The sequence below is a fragment of the Phasianus colchicus genome, chromosome 3 (assembly GCF_987193195.1).
Source record: "Phasianus colchicus chromosome 3, bPhaCol1.hap1.1, whole genome shotgun sequence".
NCBI classification, from domain to species: Eukaryota; Metazoa; Chordata; class Aves; order Galliformes; family Phasianidae; genus Phasianus; species Phasianus colchicus.
Window position 1 is genome coordinate 93,843,503 of NC_143438.1, and position 22,686 is coordinate 93,866,188.

General features: G+C 43.9%; 1 protein-coding gene across 1 annotated transcript in view; it reads right to left on the bottom strand.

Moving 5' to 3' along the window:
- The window catches only part of ZC3H3 (zinc finger CCCH-type containing 3), a 157,829-nt gene that overhangs the window by 81,521 nt on the left and 53,622 nt on the right, over positions 1-22,686 (bottom strand). Inside the window, exon 4 of the mRNA XM_031591299.2 lies at positions 7,016-7,163. Coding sequence (XP_031447159.2) covers positions 7,016-7,163 — 148 coding nt within the window. The remainder of the gene's footprint in view (positions 1-7,015; positions 7,164-22,686) is intronic.

Genomic DNA, 22,686 nt, shown 5'->3' on the forward strand with positions numbered 1-22,686 from the left:
GGGTTGCAAATGGAGAAAACAGGATCCTGCAGATAGTGAGCAATTAAACTGCATCAACATCCTGCCTATAGCTTTTCTTGCTAAAAACAACGCACCTTTTGGTCTCCATCCTGCAATACTGAGATGCTTCTGTCCACAATTAACACAATTATAAATACATCTGCTTGAAAAAGCCTTATATCTTAAAATCCTGCAAACTAAATGCTGTGTAGTGGTCACTGTCAAAGGCTGTTCTTGCATGGGAATTCTTCTGCACTGAGACAACAGGAGGAATCTAGTGGATGGCTCCAAGCTCCCTGTGACCACCAGGCAAGTCCTGGTGGAAGAGGGCAGGACTGGAACTGATGTTCCTATCAACCCAACCCATTCTATGGCTATACAATCCTTAAGATCCCTTCCAACTCAAGGCCAATGATTCTATGATCTTCCTCAGTTACTGGAAATAATTCCCAGCAAATATCAAGGCTGGAGGGGCCACTCTGTAATCAGAATGGTCTGAAAGGACCTCAAGCAAAACTAATCAGCTGCCAGGCTTTAGGACAAATAACTTCAAACAATAAGCACCAACGTATCTCAACTAATTCTCAACAGTTTTCAAAAATGCCACAAAATCTGGATGTTGCCACCTCCTTTTCTCAAGCAGATGAACATCCTGGAGAGTTCACATGGTGCAGCTTCAAAGCAATTGAACTACTCTGCATTGCTCTGATTTGCAACAAAACTTGGAATATCTGAAGTCACAAGAATATGCTCCCCAAAAATTGACACAGTTTTAACACTTATGCCATGAGCCAGTATTCATGGTGAGACAACCATGCGGTTCTGCATTCTGCAAGAATTAGGAATAGTAATCAGTCTTGGAAAAAACATGCTGGCACACATCAATTGGGTATGTGTAGTTTTGTCTTGCAAGACCACCAAGCCCAGCACCTATGCCTTTGATCACCCTGCCTTCTTGAGACACTGTCATTGTCTTATCATTTTGGTTCCTCCTCCCAGTTGGAAGACAGTGGGCACCTTCCACTTCGGAGCTGGGTGACGAGCTCAGCACTGATTTTCTAGGGTCACTGGAGCACAACAACCATGGCTTAGAAGCCACTCTTTAACATGGTATGAAAGACAAACTGTCTTTCAGCAAGGCACTGTACACAAGAGGATAGCAACCATGAAAAGAGCTCAGCACACCAACTGGTGGAAAAGGCAATGATGTTGCATGGAAGAGGAAACCAAGCGTGGGAACACTGCTGGGGACCAATGGCATCCATGCCCCCTGAGCAGATAAATTTGATGGTGAGACGAAGCTAGAAAGGAAGTGTTGCAACAACTAGATGATGAGCTGGGTTGAGTTATCAGTGATGGATACCCAAAGCAATGGGTAAGAGAGCAAAGAGAAATCAGAAACCAAAAACTCATCCACAGTGAAGGAAAGGAAGGGACGAGAGGAAGGTTGGCGTGAAACCTGGAACACGGGCATCCCAAAGGACATCTCCTGAAACTCCTGAAAGAACAGTAACTGTCAGAGATGGTTCTATGGCCACCCACAACCATACTACACACACCATGATGGCAGGACAGCAGCATCCAGTAGATTGAAAAGCAAGAGCAAACCAGCACAGAGCAATCTTTCCTTTCCAGCAGGGTAGCAGCACTTGCACCCAGTGAGTTGTCAAGCACCAGTCCATTTCACTGCCCTAATCACCCACTTCACCCTAAGGAGTATGCACGGGAATGCATGAGAGCACATGGCAAGGGCTGACTCAATCCCACAAGGGTCCTGTCCCAAGCTCTGTGCATTCACATTTGCCCCAGGCCAAGGAACAGAAAGAAAAGAAGAAAACAAAACTAAAATACACAAGCTTATCCTCTGCTGACAAGTCTTTCCTACTGAGCAGGCACTTTCTCTGACAAATGTTTTATTATTTTGTTCTTTACTTATTTATAATGCTGGAGGGGAAAGCTTATCCCTCAAGAGGAGAAGTAAACTTTTCTGAAAGAAATATCTGAGGTTCTCCACCGGTGCCAGATTATATTTGCAGACAGGTTACTTTTCTTTTAAACATATGCATCATTATTTTACAAGAAAACTGTTCAAAGTGGGTCAGTGCTTAACTTGCCCATCACAAGGATCTATAAACACAACATCAGCCACTAGGCACAGGCTTCTCCACTCCCCAGAAATTGTCTTAAATTGGGATTGTGGCTCCACAAGTGAGTGATTTGAGGTCTCTGTTGTTCTTGGGACACCTCCTGGCTTCCTCCCAGAAGGAAGCACAGACATTTCCCAATGCTGCCTTGAGCTGGATGCTCAGCAGTATTTGGTTTCGTTCATAAAACTCATCCCTTCAGTGGATGGTTTTCAGTGAAATGCTTTGCACGGGGAAATATTTCTATCAGCCAAGAGCATCCTCCTGCCATGACCTTCATCTGCCAGATCCAACCGAGACACCTTGAGATGTAGAAGCCCAACAAAATATGCCCTACCTCTTCCAGGAGTTGGACTCAATGAACCTCATGGATCCCTTCCAGCTTGAGATATTCTGTGATTCTCTGACCTTCTCCTCTAGTAGTTACTCCAACCCTACAGCACCCTCAACTTCAGAAGGTTTCTCTTGTCTCCATAGTCTATCAAGTCTGGATATCCTGTCTGGTTGACCGAGCAAATCAGTCACCACTTGGCCATATTGGCTCCCAATACCAGTGCCACAGGAAAAGGCTGGGAGCAGCAGTGTTTCCAAAAAGCTGCTGTAGAAGGGCTAAAATCCATTCTGAATACTCACAAACTCTGTCATTACTGAATGCATTGCTTCATTCTTTGCAACCCGTCCATATGAAGTGGCACAGCCCTATCCTGACCGCGGAAAAGGCCCCCCCATGAGATTTCTAAGTGATGACCAACCGCAATGTCAATAGGAGAAAATGAAATTTAAGGCAAGCAAATCACAGCCCTTCTGAGCTGTGCTCCTGCAAAGCAGAGAGAGATAAGGGGGTGGAGTGAAAAGGAGGATCAATAAATCTTAACCTCATTCACAATGATCTGGAGCTCTTATTAAGTAAATTAATTTAAGTTAATTTAACTCGATCATGACTCCCGATCACAGTGATTTAGTGAGGGGGAAATTGCATTAGGAAAGGCCACACTCACTAGATAGAAGAACGGAAGAAAATTAGATCCACTTAGCAATGTGAATTAATATGGAAATAGCAGGTGTAAATTTAACCTTATCAAGAGAGTGAAAATTATCTTCATAAATTTGGAGAAATAGCCCCCAAGTTGCTTATAAATCTATTTAAAACAAAAATATTACAAAAAGTGTAGTAAAATTAATTTAAGATATACTCACATCTTTCGCCTCCAGAAAAGTCAGCGGCAGGGTGAAGTTTAATGCAACCCAGCAATAAGGGAAGAACACAACTCATCACCTTGGGATTAGCAGTGGGTACCTCTGGACCTGCAGTGACTCTCCCCATAACCCATTTCCCATCAACATATTCATCTTCGTTTTTGCTTGAAATCTGGGAGAGTTTTTTGACAACAACGGCAATGCTCCATGCATTCCCTGCAAGGTTTTTCATTGGTCACTACAGAATACATATCTAAATAGAGTGGGGAAATACTATGAACACATTTATGGACAAGTACATAGGATGGACAGAAACACAGCTGCTGCCCAAAGTCTGTAAAGGAATCACATTAAATATGACAACATCACTTGCCATGTAAAACCGTTGCCCATCATTTTTAGGGCACCCAAAATGTGGATTTTACAGTAGAAACTTCCTCCTAGCCACAACTAGAACTACATACTGGTCTGGGAGAATCATTCAACCCCAGCACCACCAGCCTTTTAACTTCACACTTTTGGCTTAAAAGAAAAAAGGGGTATTAAAAAGTCAACTGTCAGATATGACACACACATCAACATGTAGAAATGAAGTGACCAAATCCATCCTGCAAAATAGTCCAGGAAAAGTTGTGTTTTCCCAGTAAAGCAGCTGGAAAAGCAGCTCACTGTCCCCTGAATCATTCCTCGTTACGCATCCAAAAGAATGTGATGAGCGAAGAGCATAAGGGAAAAAAAAATGTTATACTATAGAAGAAGCATTTGCCATGTGCTTCCTGCAGACAGTGCTGATGATTGATCACACACAACGAAGGTAAGAGGGAGACAAAGTAAGAGATTTATTGCTTCTTTAAAATATAATTGTTTTTAATTTGCTGATGGTGTTTTATCAAGATTTGCCTGAAACAGCCATAAGAACTAAACTTCATTATTTAATGAAGTCAAAGATTAATACGGATAAAATTATTCTACAAGTGGGAGCTCACAGCCAATTCCAGCTGGATGAAAGGATTCCTCCTCTCCAAAACAGACAGAGCACTCAGCCCAGGAATTCTGCCCTAACTTGAGCCCCTTCCCCTTCCTCCAACCGTGAGCCTTCCAGATCTGGAGATAACACAGGAGGAAAAACCTCAGCCAAACGTTTGGTGCAGGAATTGTGTCTCTTACATCTCTGATTTGGGATGAGAGGTAACACACTTAAGCTGCGCCAGGGGAAGTTCAGGTTAGATATCAGAGTCAATCTCTTCTCCTAGGGAGTCATCAGGCATAAAGACTGGCTACCCAGAGGTGGTGGAGTCACTTTCTCTGAAGGTGTTCAAGAACCACAGAGGTGTGGCTTGGTTTAGTGGGCATGACAAGGATGGGTCAGAGGTAGGAGCTGATCATCTGGGAGGTCTTCTACCACTTTAGTATGAGTGGGAATGGTGGTGATGAGTTGATGGTTGGACTGGATGATCTTAACGGTCTTTCACAGCTTCAATGATTCTATGATTCATGAGTGGGCATGGTGGCAATGATCTTGGAGGTCTTTTCCAACCTTAATGATCCTATGATTTTGTCCCAGTGCAGTCATTTCACCACCGTTAAATTCAGACATCTACAGCTCTGCAAGATTCATCACAGGCCAGAAGCTGACATCTGATACAATGACAAATAACTCTCTCCTCTCTGGCATGTGCTTGCTATCCCTTGCTCTCCCTTCCTTATGACTGATACCCAAATACCCCCATAAGAAGGACATAAAATCATCAGAGAGCATCCAAAGGAGGGCTAAGAAGATGAGGAAGCGTCTAGAAGGGAAGACGTAGGAAAAGCAGCTGAGGTCCCCTGGTTTATTTGGCCCAGACAAGAGAAGGGTGAGGGGGAGCCTCATGGTGGCCTACAGCTAACTAATGGCAGTCTACAGTCAACTCATGGCAGCCTACAGCCCCCTCACAAGAGCAGCATAGGGGCAGGTGCTGATTTGTTATCTGGGAACATAGGGGCAGGTGCTGATCTCTGTTATTTTGGGGCAACAGGACCCAAAGGAACCAGCAAGAAATTCTATGACATCAGAGGGATAATAGTTTGGGGTGATGTCACATCACAGTATGACACAATGATACTCAACTGCCAAGTCACAAATTATCTTGTTTCCCTGGTCATGGAAGTGATTGCAGAATCTAATCCACTAACAAGCATCATCCACTAGATACAAATTCCCCTCCTGAGAATAAAATGGGAACAACTATAGAACAGATCGAGTCCATATTTGGCTCACCTTTTCTCTTTCAGGAACCCATGTTAACAGAGAAACCTGAAGCAGTAGTTCTAACCTAATCTCATATCTTGTATCATTTCACAGTCACAAAAATTAGAAACAGAAATCAACCTTCTACCAGCCTCTTGTATAAATGGGCAGCACTGATAGAGAGTGCAGAGACAGAATGGTCATTGTAATGGGATTTTCTGTATCATGAGCAGAAAGCAGCAGCTATTTCCACCGAGACAGGTTGCCCTTCCCAGATTTAAATAAAGAAGCAAAATTTGCTCCAAAATGGCTAGTTCAGGACAAAAAAGGCAGCCACTTCCCAGGAAAACTGAGACAGAAATGGAGAAGGGTAAGATCGAAGCCAACGCAGATATAAATGCAATCATTAGGGTCAATTGGGTTGGCTGACAGTCAACCATTCCTTCTGCTACGTTAAGAAAAAAACAGTATTTCTTTTTTGGAGTGGCCAGAACCACAGACACCGGATAAAACAGGAGACTAGGACTGGTGAGAAACAAATCTTCATTTGTACACAAAACAATCAGGCACGGTAATTATTGGCAGCAAATTATGAACATCTGAGAAGTAATACTACTTCAAATTTTACTGTAACAAAATTCACAGTATAAAAGCCATACATTAAAACATAAGCAATCAATGATAATTATTTTTTAAAAGCTTCTATTTGGGCCAAAGAGGAAACATAGCAATTACATATTTGATGGTCTGACTTTCTATAATAGCATGACAATCTTATAGAATCATTTAATCATTTAGGTTGGAACAGAACTCCAGTGTCATCAAGTCCAACTGTTATGCTTAGACACAATTTGTCTTGGTCTCCAAAACATTCCTGGTAAAATGATCCACTAGATAATAGTGCAGCTTGCTTAAAGCTGAAATACAGACATCTACCACACTTTCAGTGAGCTCCTCCAAAGCACAGATGTGCACAATGGTCTGATTTTTGGGTGGTCCTGTATGGAGGCAAGAATTGGACTTGATGATCTTTATGGGTCCCTTCCAACTCAGGAGATTCTATGATTCTATGATTCCACATTAACATTATAAAGCAGGCTTGACCATGTCTGATTAGCAGGAAATGTTCATTTCCAAAAGCAGCAGCAAGTTTACTTAGCTCTAATGCGTGTATTTATCCATCATCCTTATTTAACTGCTTCATGGAAACAAATAATTCAAATAGGGAACAAATATGAAGGAGAAGAGCTGTTTGTCACCAGTCCAATGGGATTACTAACATGATTTTACACTTTAAGTCAATAAACAATGAGTCCAAGTAGCTAAACAAATAGAGAAATTAAGTGATTTTTGTGACTAATGCCATTTTAATGTCACGGAACATGAAACAGAAATAAAAGTATTCACAGCTCTTTGTCCTGCATTCAACAAATGGAAGAATTACCTGCATGCCAGCAGACGCCTCATCTTCCAGTTGGGTCCAGAGCTGTTAAATGAGGAGGATGGAGTGGCCACGTTCTTCTTCACTATCCTGTAGCGTGTCTTTATCACTTTGTTTGCTGGGGGGCTCCTTATGAAGTGCAAGTTGGCACCTGCAGGAAAGCAAAGGAAAAAACGGGCTGAAATTCAGGGGTGCATCCAGGGAGATTGTAGGTGGGAAAAAGGGATCACAGAATCATTAGGGTTGGAAAAGATCTGTAACATTAGGTCCAACCATCAACCCATTCCCACCATGCTCACTCACAGAATCATTAATTAAGGTTGGGAAAGATCTCTAAGATCTCTAAGATCACCAAGTCCAGCCCCAACCCATCCCACCACGTCCACCAAAACACGTCTCTCGGAGTCACATCTCCACATTTCTTGCACACTTCCAAGGACAATGACTCCACCAACTTCCCTAGGCAGCCTGTTCCAATGCTTGGCCGCTCTTTCCAATAAGAAATTTTTCCTAATATCCAATCTCAATTTGGAACAGAATTCTGCTGTTAATCATTCCCATTTTCAGAATATTTTGAAGGATGATCTACACTCCAGTTTTTTTCCGCTGAATGTTTCATGCAATTAACAGCTATGTGTTTGACTCTGGTTTTCCTCCACGTGATAGCTAGCAATTTTTTTGGCAGCTTTAAGGAATGCATCTAATTGCCTGACTTTTATAACATACAGCTATAACTGCCCAGATAATTAAAGCTGACACTACATGCTGAGACTAAGTCTTCTGGTTTTATAACTGATTTAAAGGGCTGGCTGTTTTTCTTGGGAGATGCTCTAATTAAAATTATTGCAAGGTTGAGAGGGGAAAACCAGATGCATTATTTTCCCTGAAAATGTGGTACTCAATCCCCCGTCCATCTTTGCAAGAAGTGCCTCCCAGATAACCACGATGCTGCTTGTGCATCTAAACAAGCAAAGCAGGAAAATGCATTTTATTTTCTTTCTGGTCCATTCACCAGCAAACTAATGTCTCAGTGTTGGGTTCAAGAGGGATAAAGCAGGAAATTCCCCTTCCCAAACTCAGCCTGAGCCTTACAACTTCTGATAAGGGGATGGAGAGAAGCGAAATCGGTAGATAAATCACCGGAATTTTTCATGATAAAGATGAAGATCACGAGGCTTCTCTATGCTCCGCTGTAAAGATAAATGCTCATTGAGCACAGGGCATGCAGAGGGATTCACAGCCTTCAGTTTTGCCTATAAAGTGTCAGGCGTGCTCACGACAGCGCACAAACAAGCACTTTTATGCAGAGGTGATAAAACTGGGAAGGCACTGCTGTTCGTGTCTCTTAAGAGATTTTCTTCCACATCCCTAACACTTTGCTCTTTAATTCCTACTTAGGACCCCTGTGTAATTAATATATCAGAATAATGCCTGCAGGCAGGTTATCTCATGCTAAGAACTGGACTTTGATGATGCTTGAGAGAAAAGCACGCTGCTGTCGGCAGCAGGCATCAATAAAAGCTCTGAGTGCAGGCGCATGAAATCAGCCAGGAAATGTTTAACAACCCGAAAAGCCAGGAAGTTAGCACCAGTGACCTAAGCTTCAGGTGATTTGGAATAAAAATTAAATAAGACATATTCATTAAATACTCCCCAGAGTTAAGAAAGGGGAATGACATTTCATTTTTTTGGAGGGGGGGTCCTAACACCTATTCAATTCCCAAGTATTTAGGCTTCTTTTAGTAACCCAGCCTCAAATGGCATTTAAGAGATGCTCTCAAGGAAATAAATGGGCTGACAGTTGGACTGGATGATCTTAGAGGTTTTTCTAACCTTAAAGATTTTATGAAAAGATGAAACAAACAGCCAGAGAAACTGCAAATACTCACAGCCTTAAGGGTGAACGAATGAAGAGAGAGGAAAGAGAACAAAAAACAATTTGGCTTCCCAATGTTTCCCTGCCTTTGGGATTTTCATAGAATCACTAAGATTGGAAAAGACCACTAAGGTCATCATGTCAACCCATCTTCACCATGATCTCCCAGATCATCTAATCCAACCATCAACCCAACAACACTATGCCCACTAAACCATGTCTCTCAGTGCCACATTTACATGTTTCTTGAACAGCTCCACCACCTCTTGTTTCAATGCTTGACCACTCTTTCAGAGAAGAAATTGTTGCTAATATCCAGCCTGAAGTTCCCCTGGTGCAATTTGAGGCCATTACCTCTCTTGGTTAGTACCCCACAAACTTCTTTAGGGCAGCTACAAGGATCTTTAAGGCCCTTTTCAAGGCTCGAGCACTACATGCAATTAGAATCACTTCCAAACAGCAACAAAAACCTTCAGAGAACTACGTTTAGGCTTGCAATATATGAACAACACAATTGCAAATTTGCACAACTGCGATGAAATCCCACTTGTTCCCATTGTCACCCTGCAAAACCACATCCCTAAACCCATTCTCACCGCAACTCCAAATCCTCCCCAAACAGCACCCCTCACCTCCACTGCTCCAACCACACAAAATTATTAAGGTAGGAATCTGTCAATTGCGTTATTAACATTTATTATCTTTTTTTTTAACCGCTGCGCATTGTCACTAATCAACCCAACACCTAATCCACATCCTGCATGGAACAGAACTCCCAAATTGTTGCAGCTTTCAGGTGTCCCCAGTGCCGGCACGCAGACGGGCTGGCACCTGGTAAACTCCATTCCCCAGCAATAATTGGATGTTGTATTCATGCCAGAGCCGCTCTTCGGAAAGCGCCCGCATGCACGCTCCAGCATTAAGCACCTTCTGAAAGAGGCTCTCCGAAGAGCTCAGTTTTCTATTATTACTTGCTAGCTGAGGGGTTTTGTGTAGATAATCATGTTATTTAGATAGGATGTTGGTTTAATTCCCTTCATTACAGGCTCCCAGGGTTGTAATTTTTTTTCTCCACATGATGTATTCCCCGTGGCACATTTCACTCAAATCAAACACTTTACGCTTTTATTACAAACAATACCCCAGCGTCCCCCGTTATCAGCCCAGCACACACATGCACACTCCTCGCAGAGATCCAGAGGTCAGTTCTAATGACTAATCGATCTCATTAGCTTTCCTAATTAAAAACTTTACTACCGCAATGGAAGACAAACTACAAAAAAACTGCTTGCATCATATTTGAATGGGATATGAGCACCATTTATCAGGCCAGGCTCGCAGCCTGTGCTGTGCTGCTGAGTTGGAGCTTTGCTTGGAGCCATGACTCCCCTAGCACCATTTACTCAGGGATAGGGAAAAACCTGGTCCAGGGGCTCCAGTGCCTTTTGCTGCCCTTTGGATGGGCAGCTGGGTGGCAAAAATCCTTTTTGTGGCACTCATCCTTCATCTGAACAGATGTAGCCCTGGACCACACATCCTTCTTTGAAGCTGATGTCAGCCCATCCCCATCATGTCCATTCAAAGAATCACAGAATCATTAAGGTTGGAAACGACCTCTAAGATCACCAAATCCAACCCAATCCATTCTCACCATGCCCACTCAATCATGTCCCTCAGTGCCACATCTCCACAGTTCTTGAATACCTCCAGGGATGGTGACTCCACCACTTTCCTGCTCAGTCTGTTCCGATGCCTGATCACACTTTCAGAAAAGATACTTTTCCTCATATCCAACCTGAACCTCCCTGGTACAACTTGAGACCATTACCTCTTATTCTTCTCATCCTTATTCTGAGCAGGTGTGGCCCAGGACCACAAATCCTCTTCCAAGCAGATACAGTCCAGGGTCATGTACCCTTCCTCTGAGCAGATGTGGTCCAGTACCACACATCCTTCTTCTCAGCAGATACTGTTAATGACCAGAGGGTGATGAGGGGCCTTATTTCAGCTCATATTTTGCCATGGAGGGGGGATATCTGAAGCAGGGAGAGCAAAACACCTCCTGGGATGTCTATAGGAGAGCTGGAAGCAACATGAGGTCCAGCTCATCTTCCAGCATCCCCAAATCACACACATGGCTGTGCTCTGATTTCTTCTATTCCCACACCATCCCCAAATGCCTCTTATTTCCGCTCTGTGCCTCCCACACATTAATGAAGTATTTAAAAGTGATAGGATAAGCTTTTTTTTTTATTTTATTTTATTCCTCCCTTGCTGCAAAATTAAGTTCACTTACAAGCAAGTTTCCACAAAAAAAAAAAAAAAAAGTAAACCTTTTGTAAAAAGATGTATTTGTCCCCATGGCAAGAAAGATGGAAGGGAACACTGACCTGCTGTTAATTACAACAAATCTTTCCTTGACATTAAATTTTAATCATCCACATCTGCCAGAAAGGCAAGAAGAGGTGAGGAAGGTATTATCCAAATCTGTCTGTTTCTCCATCAAGTTAGGGCACTTCAGTAAGTTTTCTGCTAGCTTCCTCCTGTCGTTTACAACAAAAGAAATCGAACCCATTTGGGTGATATGCTACAGAAAAGGGGAAAAGTTCTGGAATCGGCAGAGTAAATCCTACTGCTGGGAAAAAGAATGTTAAATGAGCACAGATACATTTCCAAGAGTACTAACTCCTAAATTCAAGGGATCCTCTCAGAAAGTGATGTGGGACAGACAATACATCCCATGTGAGTATGGGGATTGCTCAGGCAGCAAAAGAAGAGGAAAAAAAGGGATAATAATGGGTGCTGTGGGCCATGAAGTGACAGCTGAGAGCCCACCTGGGTCCCTGAGCTATGAAGCTCCAGGCACCGGGGTAAGCACGAAGCTGCTTCTGCTGTTAAATCCCACTCAGAAGCAGTGGGAAGGGACAGGAACATTTATTTTCCAGCGCTCGGAAGCGAGATGAGAGCAACAAATGCACAAATGCAAATTGCACCTTTGATAGGGATTGCACCTTTGATATGGTGCCGGTGTTGTGAACTGCACCAGAGGAAATATGCTGCATTCCAGCAGAGCCACTCAAAGCAGCCCTTTTATATTCCATCCTGACCACTAAACTGCAATAAAAGCAACGTAGAGGTTGAAAACCTCTGATAAAACTGGATTGCTTCCTCAAAGCCAGGCATTAGGAAGTAAAATAAAAAGCTAAGGACTATGAGCACACACACTGTGTACTGTTGGCATCTTTCACAACTCCTGATACAAGTTCTGACGTTATCAAGGATTGTAAAAAAAAAAAAACTGTACTCGAAATTTAAAACAGCTCCAAAACGTGACAATTTCTGTCAAAGGGCCATGAATTTATCATCTCAAGATGTCTTCTAAAAAGCACAGGAACTGTCACAGACTGGAAGTGAGGATGGGATGGGAAATGAGGGCAGCCCCTAATGGATGCAGTAGGGGAGTTGAATCTGCAGCATGATGCTCACTGTGTCAAAGCTTATTACAAAAAAAAAAAAAACAATTTCCAGCTCTGAGATCAAATTTACAAGAAAGGGAGGAGGGAGGACCCAGGGAACCACAGACCTCACCTCTGTGCCTAGGAAGGTCATGGAACAGGTTCTCCTAGAAGACAGATTTAGGCACGGGAGGGATGAGTGGGTGATCTGAGACAGCCAGCATGGCTTTACCAAGGGAAGGTTGTGCCTGACCAATCTGGTGGCCTTCTATGATGGAGTGATGAAATCACTGGACAAATGAAAGGCAACTGATGTCATTTACCTGGACTTGTGCAAGGCCTTTGACATGGTTCAACATCACATCCTTATCTCTAAATTGGAGAGATACAGATTCGAAAGGTGGACTATTCAGTGGGTACAGAACTGGTTGAAAGGCTGTAGGCAGAGGTTGTGGTGAATGGCACTATGTTCTGGTGGAGGCTGGTGATGACTGGTGACCTCCAGGGATCTGTCTGGAGTCTGGTGCTCTTCAACATCTTTATCAGTGATACGGATGATGGGCTCGACTGCACCCTCAGCAAGCCTGTCAATGACACCAAGATGAGCTGTGTGGTTGACACATTAGAAGGAAGGGATGCCATCCAAAGGGACCTCGATAAACTTGAAAGGTGGACCTGTGTGAACTTAATGAGGTTCAATAAAGCAAAGTGCAAAGTTCTGCACTTTGGTCGGAGAAATTCTGGATACATATTAAGACTGGGAGAAGAACTCCTTAAGGCTAGCCTTGTGAAGAAGGACCTGGGGTCCTGCTGGATGAAAAACTGAACATGAACCAAAAGTGTGCTCCTGCAGGTCAGAAGGCCAGTGGTATCCTGGACTCTGTCAGAAGAGAGGTGGCAACAGGGAGGTGACTGTCACTCTCAACTCTACCCTTGTGAGGCCCCATTTGGACTACTGCATCCAGGTCTGGGGCCACCAGTACAGGAAAGATGTGGAGCTGTTGGAAAGGGTCCAGAGGAGGGCCACGAAGATGATCAGAGGGCTGGAGCACCTCCCTTACAAAGACAGGCTGAGGGAGCTGGGCTTATTCAGCCTGGAGAAGAGCAAGCTGTGGTTGCTCCGTTCCTGGAGGTGTTCAAGACCAGGTTGGATGAGGCAACCATTTCCCATCCCATCCTCACTTCCAGTCTGTGCCCTGAGCAACCTACTCTACTAGCAGATCTGGAGGTTGGTGGCCCTGCCTGTGGCACAGGGTTGGAACTTGATGATTCTTGGGGTCCCTCCCAACCCAAGCCATTCTATGATTCTATGAACAAATGCCTTCACTATGGGGCTTGTTCAAAGCCTAGAAATAAAGATTCAGCAAAATGCCAACAAGAAGCCAGAAAAAAGCCAGCGAAACACCAACAAAATGCCAATGAGAATTCAATAAAATGCCAACAAAATGCCAAGAAACCAACCAGAAGCCAACAAGAAGCCGATTGAAAACCAACAAAAATCCTCCATTTCCCTTTCTTAACTCACACAGTGATGCTGGGTCCCACCATCATGTTGTCACAGTAGGCAAGCTGCTATGGTTTCATTTCACTCAGGATGTTTTCTCTCACTATTGTTACTTATTAGGCTGCTCAAACTCTTTCAAGACAAGCAGTACACAAATCAGAAGGGAGAAATCCATCCAGCAAGCTATCACTTTGCTCCAGATTTATTTCAAATGTTGCTTTCCTCCCTCCCTGAAATTAGAGTGCCTAATGCTAGAGACCAGCAATTCCTGGGAATTCCTTGTTTATCTTGAGGTACCACCATGCCCTTAGATCATGGGCATCCTCAATGCATGCTCTGATCAAGGAAGTCCCAGACTTCTCCTTTTTCTAATACTCTGGTGAAGGCATGGCTAAAAGGTGATGTTCAACTTCAGGATAACTCAACAGGAAGGAGATAAATATAAGATAAATATAACACAAAACCACAGAAAACTGCCAACTCTTTACATCTCGGAGAAGAATATGTGGGAAGTGGAAACACACAGCTGAAGTGTGTCAAGGGCTATCAAGAGAAAAGGAAATTTCACCACTGCAACAGAGGCATTTTACAGCATGCAAGAAGCACATCATAGCAATCTAGCCCCCAAACCAATGAAATGCAAGTAAACCGCCTGCATACAGAATGGTATTTAAAAGAATTTTAATTACAGGCACTACTGGGTCCACCTGGTCCAACTCCTGCTTACCCAGAGCTGTGCTCAGTCCCATGCCCAAGCTGGACTGGAGATCCCCAAGGATACACCCCTGTCCCTCTGTGGTCCCTGTACTAAGTAATGGGTTGAGGGAGCTGCTTGGCTCCAGATGGACCCCAGGCCTCTTGGCCTGCCACTGGGCAATGTTGGCTCCACCTTCTCGTACCTCCCTGCAAGGATTTATGGACATTAGTGGGATCCTCCAATCCCGCCCTATCCCAGGCTGAGCAGTTCCAGCTCTCTCAGCTTCTCCTCCGAGCTGAGCTCCAGGCCCTTGGTCACTCTGATGGCCTTCCATTGGGTTCTCCCCAGTATGCCCAGCTCCCTCCTGCACTGAACCCAGCACACAAGCAAGGCCTCCCCAATACTGAGCAGAGGACAGGATCCCCTCTCTTTACCGGCAATGCTTTGCTCAATGCAGCCCAGAAAACCTTCAGCCTTCTTTGCTCAAGAGCCCTTCACTGCCTCACATCCCACTCACCAGGACCCCGGTCCCTTTCTGCAAAGCTGTTCCCAACTGGGTGCCACCAGTCTGTATTGCTTCTCCCCATGAGCAGGCACTTTGCATTTGGGAAAAGCCTCACAGACCACTCTCATCATTCCACACCGTCATGGTAACCCAACACCAGGGTGGTTTCCAAGGAACAAAGCTGTGGCTTCAAGGAGATACTGGTTCCCCATGGACTGCATGCACAGAGGGGAAAATGCAGATTATAGAATCACAGAATAGAATCATTAGCGTTGGAGAAGACCACCAAGATAATCAAGTCCAACCGTAACCCATCTCCACCATGCCCACTAAAACCACAACCTCAAGTGCCATGTCTCCAAGTTTTTTGAACACCTCCAGGGATGGTGACTCCACCACCTCTTTGGGAAGCCTCTTGCAATGCCTGAAATTTTTCCTAAGATTAATGGGGGCTTGGGGCTACAACGGTTGTCCTTTTTATCAAACCAAAACTTTGTGTTACCTGCTTTCCTGCAGCAGAGAAAACAACACTTTCTGGGTGATTTATTCATTAGTGATGGTCTTGAGATCTTAATTTCTGCTATAAAATCAATGCAGGAAGGGATATAAAAATCCTGGAATTAAAAGCCCTACATCATAGTTCACCTGTATGTTCTCACCTATGAAATAGGTGGTTTGGTTGGGATGCAATCCAAGAAGGACTTCTTGATGGGAAAACAAAAAAGAATGACACAAAAATACCATGTTACTGTAGAGTCTGCAATAAAACAGGAGGATATATCCAGTGGTGGAAAATATAGGGTAAAATGGAACAACAGAGGGAAGATGGTACAAAACAAGAAGGCAGCAGCTGAGCTTGGTGACCTTATGTTGGAGCACAGGGTGGAAAAGGGAAATTAAATGGAATAATTTGCGAGAAAAAAAGAAGGGTCTCAGCAGCTAAAAGCTGAAGAGTCACCAAGAGCCAGCATGGCTCTTATATGGCCCTAAAAAAATCTCCAGAGGAGGTTGTAGACCTACCCAATTTCTGTATGGATCTTTCAAGAGTTCCACTAATTACACATAAAATGATCTTGCAACAAGGATAGACCTGTGGATTAATCTGAATAAAGTTTCATCAGAGCTCCTACCTCTCTTTCCTAACAGCAAATCCTTTTGGTGTTTCGCATTAAACTAGGAACACCTGGAAAATGTTGGCCCTAAGCCACACAGCTCGTTGTCTTTTGCTCTGAGTACCAACTTGGCCAAGTCCCTAGAGTTAACAAAAGGATTTGGGATTACAGTAATGCTGTTACGAATTTAGTGTGAAAACAGACACCGGTATTACGGGATGATTATCACAGAGCATGTTCAATATGTTCACACAGAATGGCACAGCAAGAGGTTAATTATATTGCTACTGGAATCAGCTTCCAAAAGGACCATCCTTCGGTTTAAGAGGGGAATTTAATTTTCACACTCATTCAGTTCTGAGTTCTTTCAAGAGAGAAAGCTATTTATGCCAGAATGTAAATGATGGTATATGATCATGAACTGCTTGCTTAATAGGAAATAAATCCAATTGATCAAAAGTGCTTTACCTGCAACCCCAAGTAAGAGGACAACAGGAGCACAGGCTTTACAGCTGAAGTGTTTTAGCAGACAACAAGTGCAACTCTTTGCCTAGCATTGCAGTCACTTTCAACTGGGAACATTTGGGGAATTAATACCAAATCTGCTTCACTAATTCCTTATATTAAATGGACCACAGGCAGGGATGAAGTTAATGTAAGCCATCAGGCATAACAATGCACGGGTGCAATGGCACTTGCTAGAGATCAACTCTGGAAACACTAATTTTAGCAGGGAAAGTATTAAAATCCAAATATACTGTTACAAGAACTGCAACTGAACCCAAACTTGCAGGTTTGAAGCAAAAAGTAGAGGAATTTGTTTCCTGGTATTATGGCGTTGGAGAAGTAGCATCACTCATATTCAAGGGAAAAATCAAGCTGTCAAAAGCTCATCAAGTGTAAATTCCTTAAAGAGCGCCTTGGGGGAAATGTTTCGTATAACATTTATGGAAAAAGAAACATTTCTACATGGAAATATGGTTAGACCAGGTAACTTATTCTAAGTTATAGTAAGTTATAACCCTGTCTGCCTTAGGCCTGAGGAGGACTCTATGTATTCATGCTGTGTTCTCACTGCATACAAGCTCAAAGTCCTCTTGCACTAGAGACAACAGGAATGGAGCAAAACCTTTGCACAGTGGGAACTGGAATTCTGATGAAGGGCTTTTTCAAGATGTCATAGCAAGTCCTATTAGCATGGTAATGAAAGACCCACTAATTTTGTTGTCCAGCAAAAGGCAAAACTGAAAATTGCTACTTCCAGCATCTCTCACCTCCTTTCTCATCTCAGCTGAAGTTCTTTCTGTTATCCCTCATCTTTGTGACATAGTTGCCTTCTCCAGATGCTTCCACAGGACTAAAATTTACTTAATTCTTCTGAAATATCCCTTCAGTGGGACCAAACAAAATAAATTCCTACATCCTAATTTCTTCAATGTCTTCTCCACGCGTTTTGACAAGTGTGGATCATGAAGACTAAAACTCAAACCATCCCCACCATGTCTACTAAATCGTAGAATCATTTGGGTTTGGGTTGGAAGGGACCTCAAAGATCATCTACTCATCATCCAGCTATAGGAAGGGACACCTCCCACTAGACTAGGTTATTCAAACCCCCATCCAACCTGGCCTTGAACACTTCCAGGAAGGAGGCATCCACAGCATTACCTGGCAACCTGTTCCAGTGTCTCACCACCCTCACAGTAAAGCATTTCATCCTGATATCTAGTCTAAATCTACCCTCTTCCAGTTTAAACCACTTCCCCTCATCCTGTCACTACATGCCCTTACAGAAAGTCCCTCCTCAGCTTTCTTGTAGGCTCCCTTCAGGTATTGGAAGGCCACTATAAGGTCTCCTCTGAGCCTTCTGTAGGCTGAAGAGGCTCTCAGCCTGTCTTTGTAGGGAAGGTGCTCCAGCCCTATGACCATCTGGACCCACTCCAACAGTTTGATGTCCTTTCTGTGCTGGGTGCCCACCCTTTTTATACACTTTTGGAGCATTATTTTAGCGTATGAATGTTTCCTAATATTCAACCTGAACCTCCCCTGGTGCAATTTAAGGCTGCTATCTTTCATCCCATCATCAGGATAGAGGGCAGAGCATGACCTCCCCACACAGGCTAAGCACCAGCACTCTCTCCATCTCTTCCTGTGGTTAATACAGAATAAGTTCAAGACAAGGAAACAACATAACATCATGCAAAGCTGTAAACACTGGGGATGCCTCTTGATAGGATGGAACAGAATTGCAATATTCCCTTGGCACAAAAACTAAGGGAAAAGATATCACCGTGCATTCCTGGTGAGTGGTATTTCATAGTGAAAAATGTCCAAAGGCCAAAATGCAGTAAAGGCAACAACCAGGCTGAAGGTTGGATGACCTTTGAAGGCCATTTCCAACTCAAATGATTCCACGGATTTTCAATCAAACAACAGAACTGGATGGGTTCAGGGTCATGCTCAGGAAAGAGATGCTCAAGTTTGCAGATCTGAACAGACCAGTACCAAAAAGACAGAGCTGCAAGAAAGCAATTCCCAGCGAAAGCACTGCTCTCATCCACTGCTAACCCCTCCAACCATTCTTCATGAACTTAAATTTTACCCTGTAGGAACAGTCGCACCGAGAAAGGCAGAAGCACAGCGATTTAGTTCATCTGTCTCCCAGTTCTATCTATCCATCTTTCTGAGCAATCCACCCATCTGTTTAATCCATCCAAGCTCCTCTGCAGCCTCTTGTGCCCATTCATCTGTCTGCGCACGCGGCACGATGCAGGCGTCTGCCCACAGGAACGTCACTTCAGATTTGTCTGCTGCCAGAGCTGTGACTGCTACACTACAAGTATTTCTGCAAGGCTCCTGTAACAGCCCCTCGCATTTTACAAGGAATTAGGGAGGGGAAAAAAATATGGAAACTTTTATAAATGTGTGTTGCCACATGCAGGCGTGTTTCTTCCTTTCTGTGTACGTTCCCACTTGGATGCAGGCATTTCCTGCAGGCTGAGATGCTGCCTATAGAGGAATCTATAAAGAATCGTAGAATCATATCTGAATTTGGAAGGGTCACAGAAGGACTGAATCCAACCCTCGCTCCATACAAAACTACTCAAACCCAAACCCTTATCTTATGAGTGTTGTCCAAACTCCGGAAGCTTGGGTCCATGACCACTGCCCTGAGCAGTCTGTTTCATGTCCAGAAAGGCAAAGAACCTTTTCTTAATATCCAGTCTGACTCTCCCTGATGCAGTTCCATGCCATTAAGAACATTTATGGGATGCGATTTCTTTGGGGTTTTTATTCATCTCACCCTCCACTTTCAGATCAAAGGTGCTTAGGGTCAACATATCCATATACATATGCAGAAATGCATCAACCACATCCTTGGTGCTGCTTTGGGAGCAGATAAGCAAGAGACTTTTTGCTTTAGAAACAACAGAAAATCCTCATGACTTCGAGTACCAAATCCCCTGAACAGCACTGCTGGGGACATTCAGTTTTTAACATACTAAATTAGGCATTTAAATCTTGCACATAGTGCTGAAGATTCATGATGTATGTCTCCCGGTCCTGGAAAGGCTAACAGTGATTTAATACATGGAGATCTTAACTGATGATTGGTATCCCATTATGCACCAACCGTCAGCACGTTATACATCACAGCCAGCGCTCCCCTTCCTCCATCCAGCAGGAAAATGCTTGCAGACTTCGCATCCCTTACAGGGATGGATTCCTAATGCTCTGCAGACACACACAGATGAGTTATTTGCTCTTGTAAAGCAAGCAGCTATTCAAAATTTGTCTCGCATTAAATATGGCCACCTAAGTGGCTTCAGCAGCAAGACAAACTTCTCCTTCTCTAAGCAAAACTTGCCACTTACTCGTCTTCCCCCTTGACCCTGGAGTTCCTGCAGCAGACAGCGTTTGCAGGCAATAAATGGCTGAATTTAATCACAGAATCATAGAATCATGAAGGCTGGAAAAGATCATTGAGTCCAACCCATCTCCACCATGCTCACTAAACCATGTCCCCATGTGCCACATCTCCAAGTTTCCTCCTGGGACAGTGACTCTGTCACCTCCCTGGGCAGGCTGTTCCAACTCCTGGCCACTCTTTTGGAGTAGAAATTTTTCCTAATATCCAATCTAAACCTCCTCTGGCACAATTTGAGGCCATATATATATTTCTGTTTTGACAACATATATAGTCCCAAGTGTCTGCCACAAGTTGTCTTCATCACCCACACAAGATTTGGCTTCTCTAAGAGCTCAGGGTTTGCATACAAGTAAATGAAGACTGTTGAGTTGGGAAGAAGAACGGAGAATCCTGGACTCAGTTCTACAAGATACATACAACCTCAATATCAGAGTGTGTCCACCCTGCCCATGGCAGAGGGGTTGGAATTGGATGATCTTTAAGTTCCCTTCCAACCCAACCCATTCTATGATTCTATGATCAGTGGAGACAGGAGGTCCTGCTGGGGACAGGAAGACATCTCACCAATTCCCGTTCCCGTAAGCTGTTGGAGATGTGCAATCCCAAAGCCAGCATAGGGGTCAATGCAGTGGTATCCAGCTCTGCTCCATTCCCATCACTAGTACAGCTCCCTTCCAATGCTTAGGGAGCTGATGAGCCTGCTAACGATGAAGAGGCTGCGTTATCCACCCACTAAGAGGTGGTCACACTTAGTACACTACAAATGCACTTTTCCCTGTTACAACCCCCCGTTAAAGAGCCTCAATGGCTCTCTGGAGCATTGGGCCTTGTTCAAACACAACCCTTATTATTATAACAAAAGAGGGATTTTTTTTTTCCCCCCTCTACCTTCCTTCAGTGAATGATTATTAATGTGTTTCCAGGAGCCGGGTCCATTTCTCTAAATGAGAGCAGGATGGCAGGCGAGGCGGGAGGAAGGCTGATAAATGCCCTCCTCCCCCCAGCCTCACGGCGGGAGCTGCCAGGGGTTCTCGTTCTAACAAGCTTCAGATGGAAGATGACTGGAATAACAAAGTATGAATTTTTATGAGTCTAATAAATCACTCCACTTTTCCTGCTCTTGATCGTTTTCAGCACTTCAAACACTAGAAAAACCCCGGCTATAATCAAATGGGTTCATGGATCTTGTGTTAACGCCGAGGCACGGGAGGGGTGCGCACAGAGGTCGCTCTGCAAACCCATTTGCATTCATGCTTTAAGACTGACTTAATGTGTTTTATTTTTAATTTAATGATGAGACATTTGAATCCCACAGGAATTCCCCCACCCTCAAAGCGTTATGAAAGCAAAGGCCGGCCTTCTTTCCCCCCTTTTTATACCCTTCCTAACTATCCACTTAAAAAAAACCCTGACCCAACTTCAGCATCAACAGAGAAACTTGGGTAAAGTCCATAAGAACTGAGGAAAACTTTGCAGGCAGGTTTGTTAAGCTCCTTTTAATTCTCCTTCCTAAACTTATAGATACTGTAAGTGATGAACAGTTACCCAGAGAGGTGATGGGTGCCCCATCCCTGGAGACATTTAAGGTCAGTCTGGACTGGGCTCTGAGCACCCGATCAAGCTGTAGGTCACCCTGTTCACTGCAAGGGAATTGGACTAGATGACATTTAAGTGCTCCTTCCAACTCAAACAGTTCTATGATTCCACAAATGGGCTCTGATCCCATCCAACAAAGAAGCAAGAGATTTGGGCTTCAGGTTGCCACCACCAAGTACATGCACATGTATTTGCCAAGGAAAATACCTGCAGAGAGACCTAGAACACTGGCTATGCCCCAGGTATGACCACAGTGATCTAAAGAAAATTGGTTCAGAAAACAAAGTTTTTAGTGTGCATGGTGGTGATGAGTTGATGGCTAGACTTGAAGATCTTAGTGACCTTTTCCAACCTTAATGATTCTGTGATTCTATGAAAGAATCACTGTTGAAAGCTCCAGGACAGCAAATGGCAGAGAACACAGATGGTTAAATAAGGCAGCACACAACCAACATTATCAAATAGTCTGCAATACTTTGAGACCAATCCCAGAAACACAACCTGCAGTTCTGAAATGTGACCAAAAAAGTCGTTATAATGGATGTACTCATCCTGGTCCGCTAGCACTGTGCAGATGATAAATCCTACTAAGGCAAGCCATGGCCTCAGTGCCCCCATATCAATGCAGCATCCTCATCCTGAGGCTCTCAGGTTCATGTTCCCAAAGCAAGGAGGACAAGCAAGCTGGGAAACCTGTTGTTTTCGTCATCTTCCTCCTCTTTAATCCCTCAGATACGTTTCCACCGTGCACCGCTTTTCATTTGCTTTTCCAGCAGCACAGCATTGAATCAGGGAGGGAATTCATCTTTGACAAACATTTACCGATTATCAAATCACAACTGCAGCCACAGACAGGAGCAATAAGTCACTTTAAACAGCCGTCCGTATTGCAGTCTGAGGAGTTTGGGCAGCTCCGCAATGACAAATCACTCCTGTCAAAGCCGCATGTTCCCTCGCGCTCCGAATCCGTGTTCTCTGTTGTTCCACACTACCTGGTG